The sequence below is a fragment of the Tamandua tetradactyla genome, chromosome 23 (assembly GCF_023851605.1).
Source record: "Tamandua tetradactyla isolate mTamTet1 chromosome 23, mTamTet1.pri, whole genome shotgun sequence".
Lineage (NCBI taxonomy): Eukaryota > Metazoa > Chordata > Mammalia > Pilosa > Myrmecophagidae > Tamandua > Tamandua tetradactyla.
In genome coordinates this window covers 54169674-54183384 of record NC_135349.1, presented here as the reverse complement: position 1 = coordinate 54183384, position 13711 = coordinate 54169674, and the positions used below count along the sequence as shown (strand labels likewise).

Here is a 13711-nt window from a genome sequence, read left to right as displayed (position 1 = left end):
TTCTTTCTCCAAAATGTTTCCTCTTTTATAGGACTCCAGAAACTAATCAAGACCCACCCAAATGGGTGGAGACATGTCATCACCTAATCCAGCTTAACAACCACTCTTGATTAAATCACATCTCCAGGGAGATCTAATTACAGTTCCAAATATACAATACTGAATAGGGATTAGAAGAAACGGCTGCCTTTACAAAATGGGATTAAGATTAAAACATGGCTTTTCTAGGGCTCATACATCATTTCAAATTAGCACACCCAACAATATGCTGCCTGCACGAGACTCACCTTAAAGTCAAACATACAAGTAGGTTGAGGGTGAAAGTATGGAAAATATATACCGTGCAAGTAGTAACCAAATGAGAGTTAGGGAGGCTATACTAATATTGGATAAAATAGACTTTAAGTAAAAAAGGTTATGAGGGACAAAGATGATCATTACACTGATAAAAAGGATAATTCAACAGGAAGATGTAACAATTATAAATATATATGCACCTAACAGAAGAGCCTATAATATACAAAGCAAATACTGAGAGATTTGAAGGGAGAAAGTGATGGTTCTACATCTATAGGAGAGGAGACTTTAACACACCATTCTTGATAATGGATAGAACATCCAGTTGGAAGATCAATAAGGAAGTACAGGACTTGAATGATTTACTAAACCAACTAGACCTAACAGGCATATATAGAGCACTGCACCCACTGAATGCAGAATACACATTCTTCTCAAGTGCACATGGATCGTTCTCCAGGATAGATCGTATGTTCAGTCACAAAACAAGTCTCAATATATTTAAAAGTATTGAAATTATACAGTGTATATTGTATGACTACAACATGATGCTAGAAGTCAGTAACAGAGGGAGAAGTGGAAAATTCATGAATATCTGCTTCATACTTGTAAACAACCGATGGGTTAAAGAGGAAATCAGAAGTGAAATTTGGAAATAAGTTGAGGTGAATGAAAATGAAAAATATGGCATACCAAAATTTGTGAGATGCAGTCAAGATAGTGCAGAGAAGGAAATTTATAACTCTAAATGCTTACATAAAAAAGAAGAAAGAATTCAAATCAGAGACTTAACCTCAAAATTGGAAAAACTAGAAAAAAAGGAGCAAATTAAACCTAAAGTGAGCGGAAAGAAGGAAATAAAGATGAGTGGAGATAAATGAAGTAGAAGACAACAACAACAACAAAATAGAGCTTGTCCACAAAACCAAAAGTTGGTTCTTTGAAAAGATCAATAAAATTGACAAACCTTTAGCAAGACTGACAAAGAAAAAGAGAGGATACAAATAATGAAAATCAGAATTGTAAAGAGGGACTTTACTACCAACGCCGCTGAAATAAATACATCTATAAGAGGGTACTGTGGACAACTGTACACCAGCAATTAGATAACCTAGATTAAATGGACAAATTCTTAAAAACAAACTAGCTACCGATACTGACTCAAGAAGAAACAGAAGATCTAAATAAACCAATTATTAGTAAAGAGATTGAACCAGTAATAAAAAACTTCTCAACAAAGAAAAGCCCAGGACAGATAGTGTCACAGGGGAATTCTACCAAGCATTCTAAGAATTAACTCCAATTCTGCTCAAACTCAAAAAGAATGAAAGAGGAGGGTACACGTCCAAACTCATACTGAAGCTGAATAAAGATACCACAAGAAAAGAATACTACAAACCAATATCTCTTATGAATATAGATGCAAAAATCCTCAACAAAATGCTAGCAAAAGGAATCCAACAGCATGTTAAAATAATTATATGTCATGATCAAGTGGGATTTATCCCTGGTATGTAAGGTTGGTTGAACATAAGAAAATAAGTAATATAATACACCATATTAGCAGAATGAAGGAAAAACCCCACATAGTCATCTTGAGCGATGTGGAAAATGCGTTTGACAAAATAGAGCACGCTTTCTTGATAAAAACATTTAGAACATTAGGAATAGAAGAAAACTTCCTCAATTTGATTAAGGGCATATATGAAAAGCCCACAGCTAACATCCTACTTCATGGTGAAAGATAAAGTTTTCTCTTTTAGTTCAGGAATTAGATAAGGATGTTCATTGTCATTGTTATTATTCAAAATTATCCTGGAAGTTATTTCCAGAACAATCAGGCAAGAAACAGAAATAAAAGGCATCCAAACTGGAAATAAATGAGTAAAACTTTCCCTATTTGCAGATGATATGCTACTATATTACAAAAAAAAAAAAACCACCAGAAAAATCCACAACAAAGCTCCTAGAGCTAATAAATGAATTCAGCAAAGTGGCAGGATACAAGATTGACATTCCCAAAAATCAGTAGTGTTTCTATACACAAGCAATGAACAATCAGAAAAAGAAATCAAGAAAGAAATTCCATTCACAACAGCAACTAAAAAAAATTGAATATCTAGGAATAAATCTAATCAAAGATATAAAAGACTTGTACATAGAAAACTACAAAATATTGCTAAAAGAAATTAAAGAAGATCTAAATAAATGGAAGGGCATTCCATGTTCATTGACTGGAAGACGATCATTAAGATGTCAATCCTACCCAAAGCAAGGTGGCAAAATAACTTAATTGAGAAAAAAATAATCTCTTCAACAAATGGTGCTGGGAAAACTGGACCTCCATTTGCAAAAAAAAAGGACCCCTACCTTACACAAAAATCTACTCAAAATGGATCAAAGACCTTAATATAAGAGTAGAACTATCAAACTCTAGAAGAAAATGTAGGGAAGCATCTTCAGGGCCTTGTGATGCACCTGAAACATGAGAAACAAGAAATAATAGATAAATGGGACCTCACAAAACTAAAAACTTTTCTTTCCCAAAGGACTTTATCATGATAGTAAAATGACAACCTACACAATGGGAGCAAATATTTGGAAACTACATATCCGATAAAGGATTAATATCCAGAATATATAAAGAAATCTTTCAACTTTACACCAAAAAGACAAGGAATCCAATTACAAATTGGGCAAAAGACTTGAGCAGACTTCTCTCCAACTCTCTCCAGAGAACATACACAAATGGCCAAATAAAGCATGTAAAGATGGTCAACATCATTAGCTATCAGGGAAATGCAAACCAAAACTACAATGAGATACCATTTCATAGCCATTAGAATGGCTGCTTTTTAAAATATAGAAAATAACAAGTGTTGGAGAGGGTACAGAGAAATAGGAACACTCATTCATTGCTTGTGGTAATGTAAAATGGTGCAGCTATTGTGGAAGATAGTTTGGTGGTTCCTCAGAAAGCTAGGTTTAGGACTACCTCATGAACTTTCGATCTTGCTTCTAGGAGGATTTTTTCAAAAGAATTGAAAGCAAGTACTCAAACAGATAATTTCATATTGATGTTCTTAGTGGAATTATTCACAATTGCCAAAAGATGGAAGTAACCCAAGTGTCCATCAACTGATGAATGGATAAACAAAGCGTAGTATTGCATAGAATGGTGTAGTATTTAGCCACAAAAAGGAATGATACTTGCAACAATATGGATGAAACTTGAAGCATATTGTGTGAAATAAGCCAGGCACAAAAGGACAAATATTGAATGATCTCACTGTTTTGAAATAAATAGAATAAGCAAATTCATGGAGTCAGGATTTAAAATATAAGTTACCAGTGGACAGTGGGTATAGGGATTGGGAGGTTAAGGTTTAAAATGTACAGTGTTCTTATTTGGAATGATGAAAATGTTTTAGTTATGGTGATGATAGAACAACATTGTGAATGAAATTAATAGCACTGAAATATATTTCTGAATGTGATTAAAAGGGAGTAATGCCCATATGGTAATAGAATAAAGATGTAAAGAAAATTCCATGGAACTATACTACACAGACAGTGAAACCTGAGTTAGATGATGAACTTTAGTTAATAGTACAAATATGCTATTGTAATAAATGTTCTACACCAGTGCAAGGTATTGGTGGTGGAGTGGTATATGGAAATCCTGTATTTTATTCGTGATTGTTCCATAAATCCATTACTTCTCTAATAAAAAGTTATTACAAATATACAGTAACAAAAAGTGCATGGAACTGTCATAAAGGTAGACATATAGACCAATGGAATAGAATCGATTCCAGAACTATACTCATACATCTATAACCAATTTATTTTCAACAGTGGAGCCAAGTCATTTCAATGGGGAAAAAATAGTTTCTTTAATGAATGGTACTGGGAAAATGAAATCCATATGCAAAACTCCATGTACAAAAATTAACGTAAAATGGAGTAATGACCTAAATATACAAGCTAAAATGATAAAATACTTTAGAAAAAAATTTAGGGAAAATCTTCAGGAACTTGTATAAGGCAATGGATTCTTGGTTATGACACCAAAGCATGAGCAACAACAGCAAAATGGTTAAATTGAACTTCATCAAAAACCATTTTGTGCATTAAAGTACATATCAGGGAGAAGAAAAGACGACCTACAGAATGAGAGAAAATATTCGGAAAACATATATAAAACAAGAATTTAATATCCAGAATATATAAAGGGCTACTACAACTCAACAACAAAAAAGACAAACAATGCAATTTAAAAATGGGCAAAGAACTTGAATAGTCATTCAAAGAAGATACAGCAATGGCCAATAAACACAAGAACAGATTCTCAGCATTGTTAGACACTAGGGAAATGCAAATCAAAACCACAACGAGATACCACTTTGTTGCTATTTGGATGGCTTCTATTTAAAAAGAAAAGAAAAGAAAATAAATTTAGGTGAGGATGCAGAGAAGTAGGAACACTTGCACATTGGTTGGTGGTAACGTAAAATGGTGCAGCAGCTGTGGAAAGCAATATAGTGGTTTTTCGAAAAAGTTACATATAGAATTATCATATGACCCAGCAATTCAACTATATATATATTTTTTTTTTTGGGGGGGAGAAGTACATGAGCCAGGAACCTGATCAACCAGATATATTTTTTAAAAAGTGAAAATAGCATCTCAAACAGATACTTGTATAACAACGTTATAGCACTGTTACTCACAATATCCCAAAGATGGAAACAACCCTAGCATCCATCAATAAATGAATGGATAAACAAAATGTGGTACATGTGCACAATGGGATATTATATGGCCATAAGAAAAATGAAATTATTTGAAATTATGAGACATGCTGCAACATAGACGAACGTTGACAACAATACACTCTGGGAAATAAGCGAGGCACAAAAGGACAAATATTGTACATCACTTCAAGAGATGGTAGAAATAGCACATCCACAGACATAGAAAGTAGATTTGAGGTTACCAGACAATGGGGGTAGGGGAGGTGGGGAGTGTTTGTTTGGAAAAATAAATAATAAATTTAAATAAAAAGGGTTTTGGAAGAACTTTTAACGATATTGGTAAAATTTTACATAATAATGTTAAAGTTCAGAAAAAGCAGAATACAGCATTTTATATAGAATATAATCTAAATGAATAACTGCATAAATATAGATACACTGATTAGGCGCACAAAGGAGAAAGACTGGGTAGAAATGCAAAAACTATTCATGAAGGTAAAAGTGACAAAATGCAGTAAACTACAATTGGGTTGGCTTTTACAATGGGGATTTATTAACTTACAGGTTTACAGTTCTGAGGCCATGGAAAAGTTCACTTCAAGGCATCTACAGGCAATGCTTTCTCCCTAGTGACCGGCTACTGAGGATCTGGGACTCCCCTGTCACATGACAAGGCACAGGACTGGGATCTGCTGGCCCCTCCCTCCGGGTTTCATTGCTTTCAGCTTCTGGCTGCTTCATCTGTGGCTTTTCTTTCTGAGCTTCTCAGTGTTTTCTCCTTTAGCTTCTGCCTCTCTTAGCTTCTCTGGCTTTTCTGAGTTTCATTTCTCATAAAGGACTCCAGTAAGAGCATTATGTCCAATTTAGGGTATGCCTCAACTGAAATGACCTAAATAAAAGGTTCCACCCACAACTGATCCACACCCACAGGAATGGATGACTTTTAAGAACATGATCCTTTCTGGGGTACATACAGCTTCAAACCATCACAATTGTACTACCAGAGGTTTAAGTTCCCTTCCATAAAATTATCTGCACTTTCGGAAGAGAAATCTGCAATGAGGATATATTATATTGTACAATAAAAAAAATTTAAAGAATGAATGTATGGTGGAGGCATCACCTGTAGAATCTTTCCAGAAGAGGGTCTGGAGTCTGATTTTTTTCTCACTGAAACAGGACAAGAACCCATTTCCCAAGTCACACCATGCAGTCAGGTGATGGAGAACGGAAAGGTATACACCTGGCAGCCCAAACAGCAGAGAGCAAAGGTAATGATTTTTACCATTAAACAGTTATAGAGTTTTAGCAAACGAAAGATTAAAAGGACAAAAGCACTGCATGCATAATCCAAAGATGAGTCTAGTAAATTCATGACGTTCTGGGCTTGGCTGATTGCTTTGCACTGAGTGAATTTGGGGGTCCCTTACCTACAAACCTGAGGTGTGGGACCCCATGGTAATCAAGGCCGGTGGGATCAGGTGGAAATAACAGAATAAAGGAAATATGATTCAATTCTTGTCCCAGCTGGTGAAGTGAGTCGCTTTGTTTACCTGTGGAAATGGTCATGGTTGCGGACAAAGCTGAGTGACCCTGGATGTGAATCCAATGTAATTTACAGCTGGGGAAACTGAGTCTACTTAAAGTTGGGATTAGCTGAAACAAATTATAATACATCTAAATCATGAGATATTATACAGCCATAAAAATCATATTCTTAAGGCATTTAATGACATGAGAAACGGAAAGTGGAAAAATCAGGATAAAAATTGTAATAATAGCTTGAGATCAATTTTGGTTAAAACAATTTTCATGTGTTTTTAACAGTAGTGTTACAGGTTACTACAAAATTTCCTTATATATTTTTAATATTTTTCAGTATATAAATATTCTTGAATATAAAATGTAAAAATTCCCAAAATGTAATTTTTAAGCCTTTTGACCAATGGGTTGTCAAATAGAAAGCTAAGATAATGTCCATTCATTCAATTATTCAGTAAAATGTGTTGTGTAGGAACTTGGTGTTGGGAGCCAAGCCTTGCACAGGGCATCCAAGGAAAGCAGTGAATGTGTGAGTCCCATGCATCTCACAATTTATATGAGGCTTTGATGGGGAAGAGGGTGGAAGGAGATGACCTTTTAATAAGCAGACAATACCACATGTACGATAACACAAAAAGGACTTTTCTGTGAGAACCCAGAAGAGATAATGACAGTCTCCATCAAGAGGAATCAATAAAGGATTCAGAGGAGGTGACATTTGATTTGGATCTTGAAGGTTCATGGAGAATTTGCTACCTAGGAAGAAGGGACAGGGAGGTATCCCGTTTAGGTGGAATAGTAAATGTTTAATCTATTTTTTAGAAATCAAAGACATACCTCATGCTAACTATAAGTTAACTTGGAGGGGGCCACTAATAATTATTCATGAAGTATTCTTAGGATTCTCTTTGAATGGCCAAAAGTCTGATGTTCTTAGCACTAGAATTTGTGTTGGTCTGGAGAGAACTTCCAGTGACTATTTTTCACCTTTACTAAGATTACCCACATTAGACCTCAGAGTTCCTCTAAGGGTTTTCAGGTATTTCTTCATGATGAGCAAGCAGAAAGGATATTCAAAGCAGCATGACTGCCAACTTAGTACATTAGAACACCTCCCCACCCGCAAGTTTACCCCGCTCAACGATGGGCAAAGTAAAGGAAGAAAAATTCTGAGATTCAGATTTAATTGTTAGAGGTTTGGCCCACCAACATTTTATTTTCAAAATTCCCTATGTGATGCTGAGATACAGCCAGGACTAAAAACCACTGCTGTAGATTTGGAAAGGATTTCCAAAAGGGAAGTGCAAACTATTTGTATTAGAAAACGTAAACTAGACCATACTGGGAAATAACTTGAATCATGGTAATTAGAAACAAATATAATTCTCTTTTAGAAAACAGGGTTGTATTTAAATAGGAGTTCATTGATAAATGTCTATTAGGAGTATTTATTCTTATTCTCACAGACACTTTTTTTTTTTGAAATACAAACATTGCTACTTATAGTCACTTGGCAAAGATTTATATGACCGGGGATGACAGGTCCATGGTACCTTCATCAGTAAGAACATGTCTTCCTGCCCATCACTTTGCTTAGAGCCCCTTTCAAGTCCCGGTTCCTCAGGCTGTAGATGAAAGGGTTTAGCATGGGCGTCACCACCGTGTACAGCACGGTCGCTGCGGTGTCCTTCTCAGCCGAGTGCGAGGATGAAGGGCTGAAGTACACAGCAAAGATGGTGCCATAGAAGAGGGAGACCACGGAGAGGTGGGAGCCACAGGTGGAGAAGGCTTTCCATTTTCCCTTGGTGGATGGGACTCTCAGAACAGCCCCGATGATACGGATATATGAAGCCAGGATGCAGACAAATGGGGTGACCATGATCAGGGCACCCTCAGTGAGGATCATCATCTCATTGAGGTGAGCGTCAGAGCAGGAGAGTTTCAGAAGAGGGGCAATATCACAGAAGAAGTGGGGGATGGCGTTGTCTGCACAGAATGAGAGTTGAGCCACCAGCAGCGTGTGCAACAGGCTATTTAAGTTAGCTGTGACCCATGATCCTATGACCAGCAGGGCACAGAGCTGATGGGTCATCCCTGTGGAGTAATGTAAGGGGTGGCACACAGCAACAAAGCGGTCATAGGCCATCACAGCCAGGAGGAAATTGTCCATGTCTGTAAACTCAAAGAGAAAATACATCTGCGTGAGGCATCCAGGGAAGGAGATGGTGTGGATCCCAAGGATGTGGTTGGTCAGCATCTTGGGGACGGTGGTGGAGGAGAAGCAGATGTCCACGAAGGACAGGTTGCTGAGGAAGAAGTACATGGGAGTGTGCAGGCGGGAGTCTGCACCGATGGCCAGGATGATGAGCAGGTTGCCCAGGACTGTGGCCAGGTACATGATCAAGAAGAGCCAAAAGAGGAGCTGCTGCTGCTGGGGCTGCCTGGAGAGACCCAGGAGGAGGAACTCGGAGACACTGGACTGGTTGGCCCCTCTCATGGGCATGGAGACTGTAAATTGAATACAGCAAAAATTCTGAAAGTTGGACAGATGATCACAATGTGGCAAATAAGGCTCCAGGCAGGATCACGTTTGCAAATCTGTCGATAGTGTTAATAGGAGAAGACCTACACACCCAATCTCTAACATTTAGTCTCAATGCTTTCCTGTTGGACTCAGTTATTCTCATTTTGTATATTGAATGCTGAAAATCACACAGGCATATACACAGCTCTGCCTTTGAGTATCTCTGATTACATTGCCATTCCCCCCTCCACTCCCTAGTAGCTCATAAACAGATCAAGGAATGGTTGATTATTGTTGGGTTCACTTCAAGTGACAACTGTTGGATTCAGGATTCCAACTATTAGTTCCTACACATGGAAGATTTAGCAGTGGGGATTCGTGAAAGAGCTGCACATTTAATATACTAATATTTATGTCTCCATTGCCATAATCTTACCTGGGGGTGGTTGGTGCTATCAAGTGTCCTCCACTTTTGCATAACTGGACAGTGCTCCTCCTTAATCTGGGTGTTGGAGTGTCGTGGAAATCTATGCAGGTTCTGAACAGCAGGCGTTCATGGTCTTAGCTCTCCGTGCAGGAAGGATGATTGAAGCAATCACAGAGCTGGAATTTACAGGAGCTTTGCAAGCACTGGGACCAGATTCCCTGAGAGCCTCATTATAGCCAAGACGGCACTAATTGTCCCACCTTCTGTTTGGCCCCTTTGGATCAAACAGTGAAGACAAAGAATAAAAGTTTAGGTGTAGGGCCACGGTGGCTCAGCAGGCAGAGTTCTTGCCTGCCATGCTGAGACCCGGGTTTGATTCCCTGTGCCTGTCTATGCGATAATAATAATAATAATAATAATAATAACTTAAAAAAAAACAAAAACATAAAACGGGTGCATGGGGAGTTCAGCGTTTACAACATCCACCTTTCATGCGGGTGACCCGGGTTTGATTCTCGGACCATGCATCCAAAGAAAAAAAAAAGTTTAGGTGTAATTCTTTGGTCAAATCTTGAAGATACTGGAAAGGAAATCTAGAGGAGGCAAATTCTAGACAAAATTCCCTTGGACCTCAAATGCTGAGCTGGGCCTGTACCTGTAGATGTGGAAATTCAGTTATTAAAACCTTTTTTCTCCTTACTTCCTTTGTGTAGAGCCGGGATTAATTGTGTTTTCTGTGCAATCTTCTTCTCAGGTCTGGTATTCAGAGAAGAGCAGTGATGCCTTATCTCCTCCCATGTGCAGATGGGAATGTGGAGAGCACAACAGGGAAAGCATTGGGGACAAAGGACAGCCTGATGGTAAGGGGTTTGTCTTAGGGACAGGCCAGCATGAATGATTTGCAAACACCTGGTCCTTAAGATAAATGCATTTTGGGATAGCTTTCTAATTCATATATTCCAATTCTTTTCTTGGAATAGGGACTCTTAATCCACATAGTCACAGTATGGTGGGGTCCCAGCAATCATGTTTATATTAACGCCCCTCCTCTTTTACATAGCTGATTGGACCAGGGTATTTAGAACTGGGATTAAATTCCAGGCTTGGCTGGAATGTGTCAATCCAGACCTCATCTACCTGCCCCGTTCCTAGCCCATGGACTGAGATCAGAAAGGTACTGCAAAAGAGGGACACAGAGAGGAGAAGACATCACTTGAGAAAATCCTCCAATTGATTTTCCATTTCTGGGTTTGGGTCCTTTTCTGAGGACTGTGTACATTTCAGCATGTTTCACTAAAGGCTCTTAGGTGCAAGAAGCAAAAAACTATGCTGGCTAATTTTAGAAGAAAAGGATTGCACTAAAAGAATATTGAGCACCTCTCACAATCAGTAGGGGGCTGTCTTGCCAGGCTTAGAAGCCACTCATCTCGTAACAGTGCCCCAGTCATGGCTGAGATCCAGTTGGAGAGGACACTGATGTTTCTGCCACCAGGCCCTGAATGCTGCTGTCTGTGGTTCTGATGCAGCCATCACTGGACATGGGATGCCGCCACTAGCATTGCCCTCCCCATGCTTCAGGATTCCATCTTGCAGCAATGGCTGCCAGTGTTAGAGAAGATTCCTCCTGGTCCCTCTTTTCAGTGTCAAAGGCAGGTGGATCTGGTGGGCAGAGCTTGTGTCGCTAGCTGCAAGGGAGGCTCAGGAGTGGGATTCTGGTGTATTGATTTCTAGAGTGGGAGGTAGGTCGTGTTTCCAACAACATCCACAAAGGAGGGAATTCCACAAACGGTGGAAGTGGGTGTAGATGGTGGGCACCACATGTCCACTTGAGGCCTTCTAGGGCTTGAGACAATAGCATGCACACCTTTCCCTTCTGAAAAAATTAGTTTTGGCCCTAATATCATTCAAGTATCCTCAAATGATTGAAAGCCCTACTCACCCAACCTCAGACAAAGGGATGACTCAAAATCTTATCAGTTACTCATCCAGGTCTAAATCCAGGAACTCTCCCTCTTTGTCCTGTTTTTACATTCTAAAATCTCTGAACAAAAATTTAAAGCCATCCAGCACTTATCTCCTCTTATTAAACATAAACAGAGGAATGGAAAGAAAGAAGATGATACTCAACTCCTATGACAAGTACCACCCACCAGTTGGCTTAAAAACAGGAATTGGTGACCCACAGTTTCAGAGCCTTGCTTCTTCCTGGGGTAAGAGGCATTTGACTGGCTGGCAACCCTTGAGTTCCTTGGCTTTCCCATGACTTGGTGCTGTCCTCTCCTTTCTTTTTTAGGTTCCTACAGCCCCCAAGTTTCTTGCTCCTCACTGTGGCTTTCTCTATCAGGTCCCTAGGAATAGAATTAAGACCCATCCCAATTCAGCTGCCCCCCTGAACTCAAAATAATATCTTTACAAAATTCTATTTCAGTGGATTCACACCCACAGGAATGGGGTTAAGATCAGGAGCATGTTTTTCTGGGATACATAAATTCAACCTACTACGTATGGCAAGGATAAAATGTGGGAATACAGACAGTAAACACAAGTAAAAGAATTTTGAGTTGTGATCAAAGCCTTAAGTACCTCTGATGCTATCTTCAGGATGTGAACCTTTGTTAATATTCTTTCTTTCAGTAAGCATATTCCTCCTTCTGCATACCAGCCAGAGCCTGTTGCTGGGTGTATACATATGAAAAAAAGGTTTCTTCACAGGTTGGCCTCCCTGGGGAAGGGGTCGTCTAATGAAGACAAGCTGGTAGGTGCCTTGTTAGGGAGGGCTTGTGGGATCAACCCCTGCAGAAGAAAAAGGAAGAGAAACAAGCAGGAAGGGCAGAGAGAAGTTGGGCTGCAATACTTTAGCACACCTTTTGGGGAGCTGTGAATTTGAGATGGCATTTCAGAGTTGCTTAGTTAGGGGGAGTGGGTCAGGCATTTAACCGCAACACTTGTCACTGAGGATAGGCTGTCCAGGAAATGGGGCGTGACCTTGGATTAAGCAGCTCCCTTCAACCTAGGCAACATCAAGACACGTTGAAAGCTGATGGCTGTCTGCCAGCAGCAGTCCTAGTAATTGGGAAAATGAATCTTTCATTCCTGAAAGGGATGTTGGTGGTGCTTTACAGTACTGATAGTACCAATCCTGCTTCCAGGGGTGAGTGTGTGGAAGCTGTATAAGAAAGGACAATCTAAGACTGTCACAAAAGTTGTCCGGGACACATGGGTAGCTTAAAGCAAGGAGTAAGCTGTTCTACTCGGGTGGTGTTGGAGGGTAAGGAAAGGCTTGAGTTGAGTCTTAAACATGATGGGTGATTTCTAGGAAAGGGAAGAGGACGTGGGGAGGAAAAACTGTGAGGGCATTCTAGACAAGGAGAAGAAATTAAGTCGATAAAATAGTCTGTGCTCCTTGAGAAGAACCCATCAAGTGTGTCTGGAATTATGGTGGGCAGTGTGGAATAGGGGATGAAAGGCTAGAGAGACAGACAGTCTCACAGTAGGCTTGCAGATGAGGTACTGTGCTGGTTTGAAACGGTTATGTACCCCTGAAAAGAGTGTTCTTTAATCCATTCTAGTGGGGGCAGAACTGTTGTAAGTGGGACCTTTTGATTCAGTTGTTTCACAGAGATGAGACCCATTCAATTGAAGGTCTTAATCCTTTACTGGAGTCCCTTATGGAAGGACACATTGCTCAGAGCTCAGGGACGTTTGGAGACAGAGGGTCAAAGGTGCTGGAAACAATAAGAAGGACCGATAGATGTTCAGAGAGAAGACCTCTGGAATCAGAAGCTGAGGACAATGGAACCCAGGAGCAAAGGATCAGCAGACATGGGTCTTATTCCTTCTGATGTGACAGACGAACCCCAGATGCCATTGGTCTTTCTTCAGTGAAGATATATGCTTGTGGAACCAGATACCTTAATTTGGACATAGTCATGGCCTTAGAATCGTACCTGGTAACTTAATAAATCGCTTTTGTAAAAGCCAATCCATTTCTGGTATCCTGCATTCCAGCAGCTTTAGCAATCCAAAACAGTGACATTGCATTCTCGTTTTCTCAGAACAGTCCTGGTTTACACTGGTTGTCCAGCTTTCATTTTAATAACCCCACCTTTTTTTCTTCCAAAGTGTCTTCATTTGGATGGTAAATTACATAGGCACCCTGCTATT

The 13711-nt window shown here is 39.4% G+C and overlaps 1 protein-coding gene and 1 long non-coding RNA gene across 3 annotated transcripts in view; one reads left to right on the top strand and one right to left on the bottom strand.

Annotated features, from left to right (window-relative positions):
* Positions 1 to 13711, top strand: part of LOC143667635 (uncharacterized) — a 45733-nt gene that overhangs the window by 17185 nt on the left and 14837 nt on the right. Inside the window, exons 2-3 of one of the 2 annotated variants that reach the window (XR_013168129.1) lie at positions 6234 to 6325; positions 10302 to 10407. This is a non-coding gene — a long non-coding RNA (uncharacterized LOC143667635). The remainder of the gene's footprint in view (positions 1 to 6233; positions 6326 to 10301; positions 10408 to 13711) is intronic. The other variant, XR_013168130.1, reaches the window with a different exon arrangement.
* LOC143667623 (olfactory receptor 1F1-like) lies at positions 7691 to 9102 on the bottom strand. The gene has a single exon (XM_077142034.1). The coding sequence runs from the start codon at positions 9097 to 9099 to the stop codon at positions 8155 to 8157; it is 945 nt and encodes a 314-aa protein (XP_076998149.1). The 5' UTR covers positions 9100 to 9102; the 3' UTR covers positions 7691 to 8154.

Bases quoted from the DNA above. Each gene is read 5' to 3' on its own strand.
- LOC143667623 (XM_077142034.1), bottom strand. From the start codon at position 9,099: ATGCCCATGAGAGGGGCCAACCAGTCCAGTGTCTCCGAGTTCCTCCTC.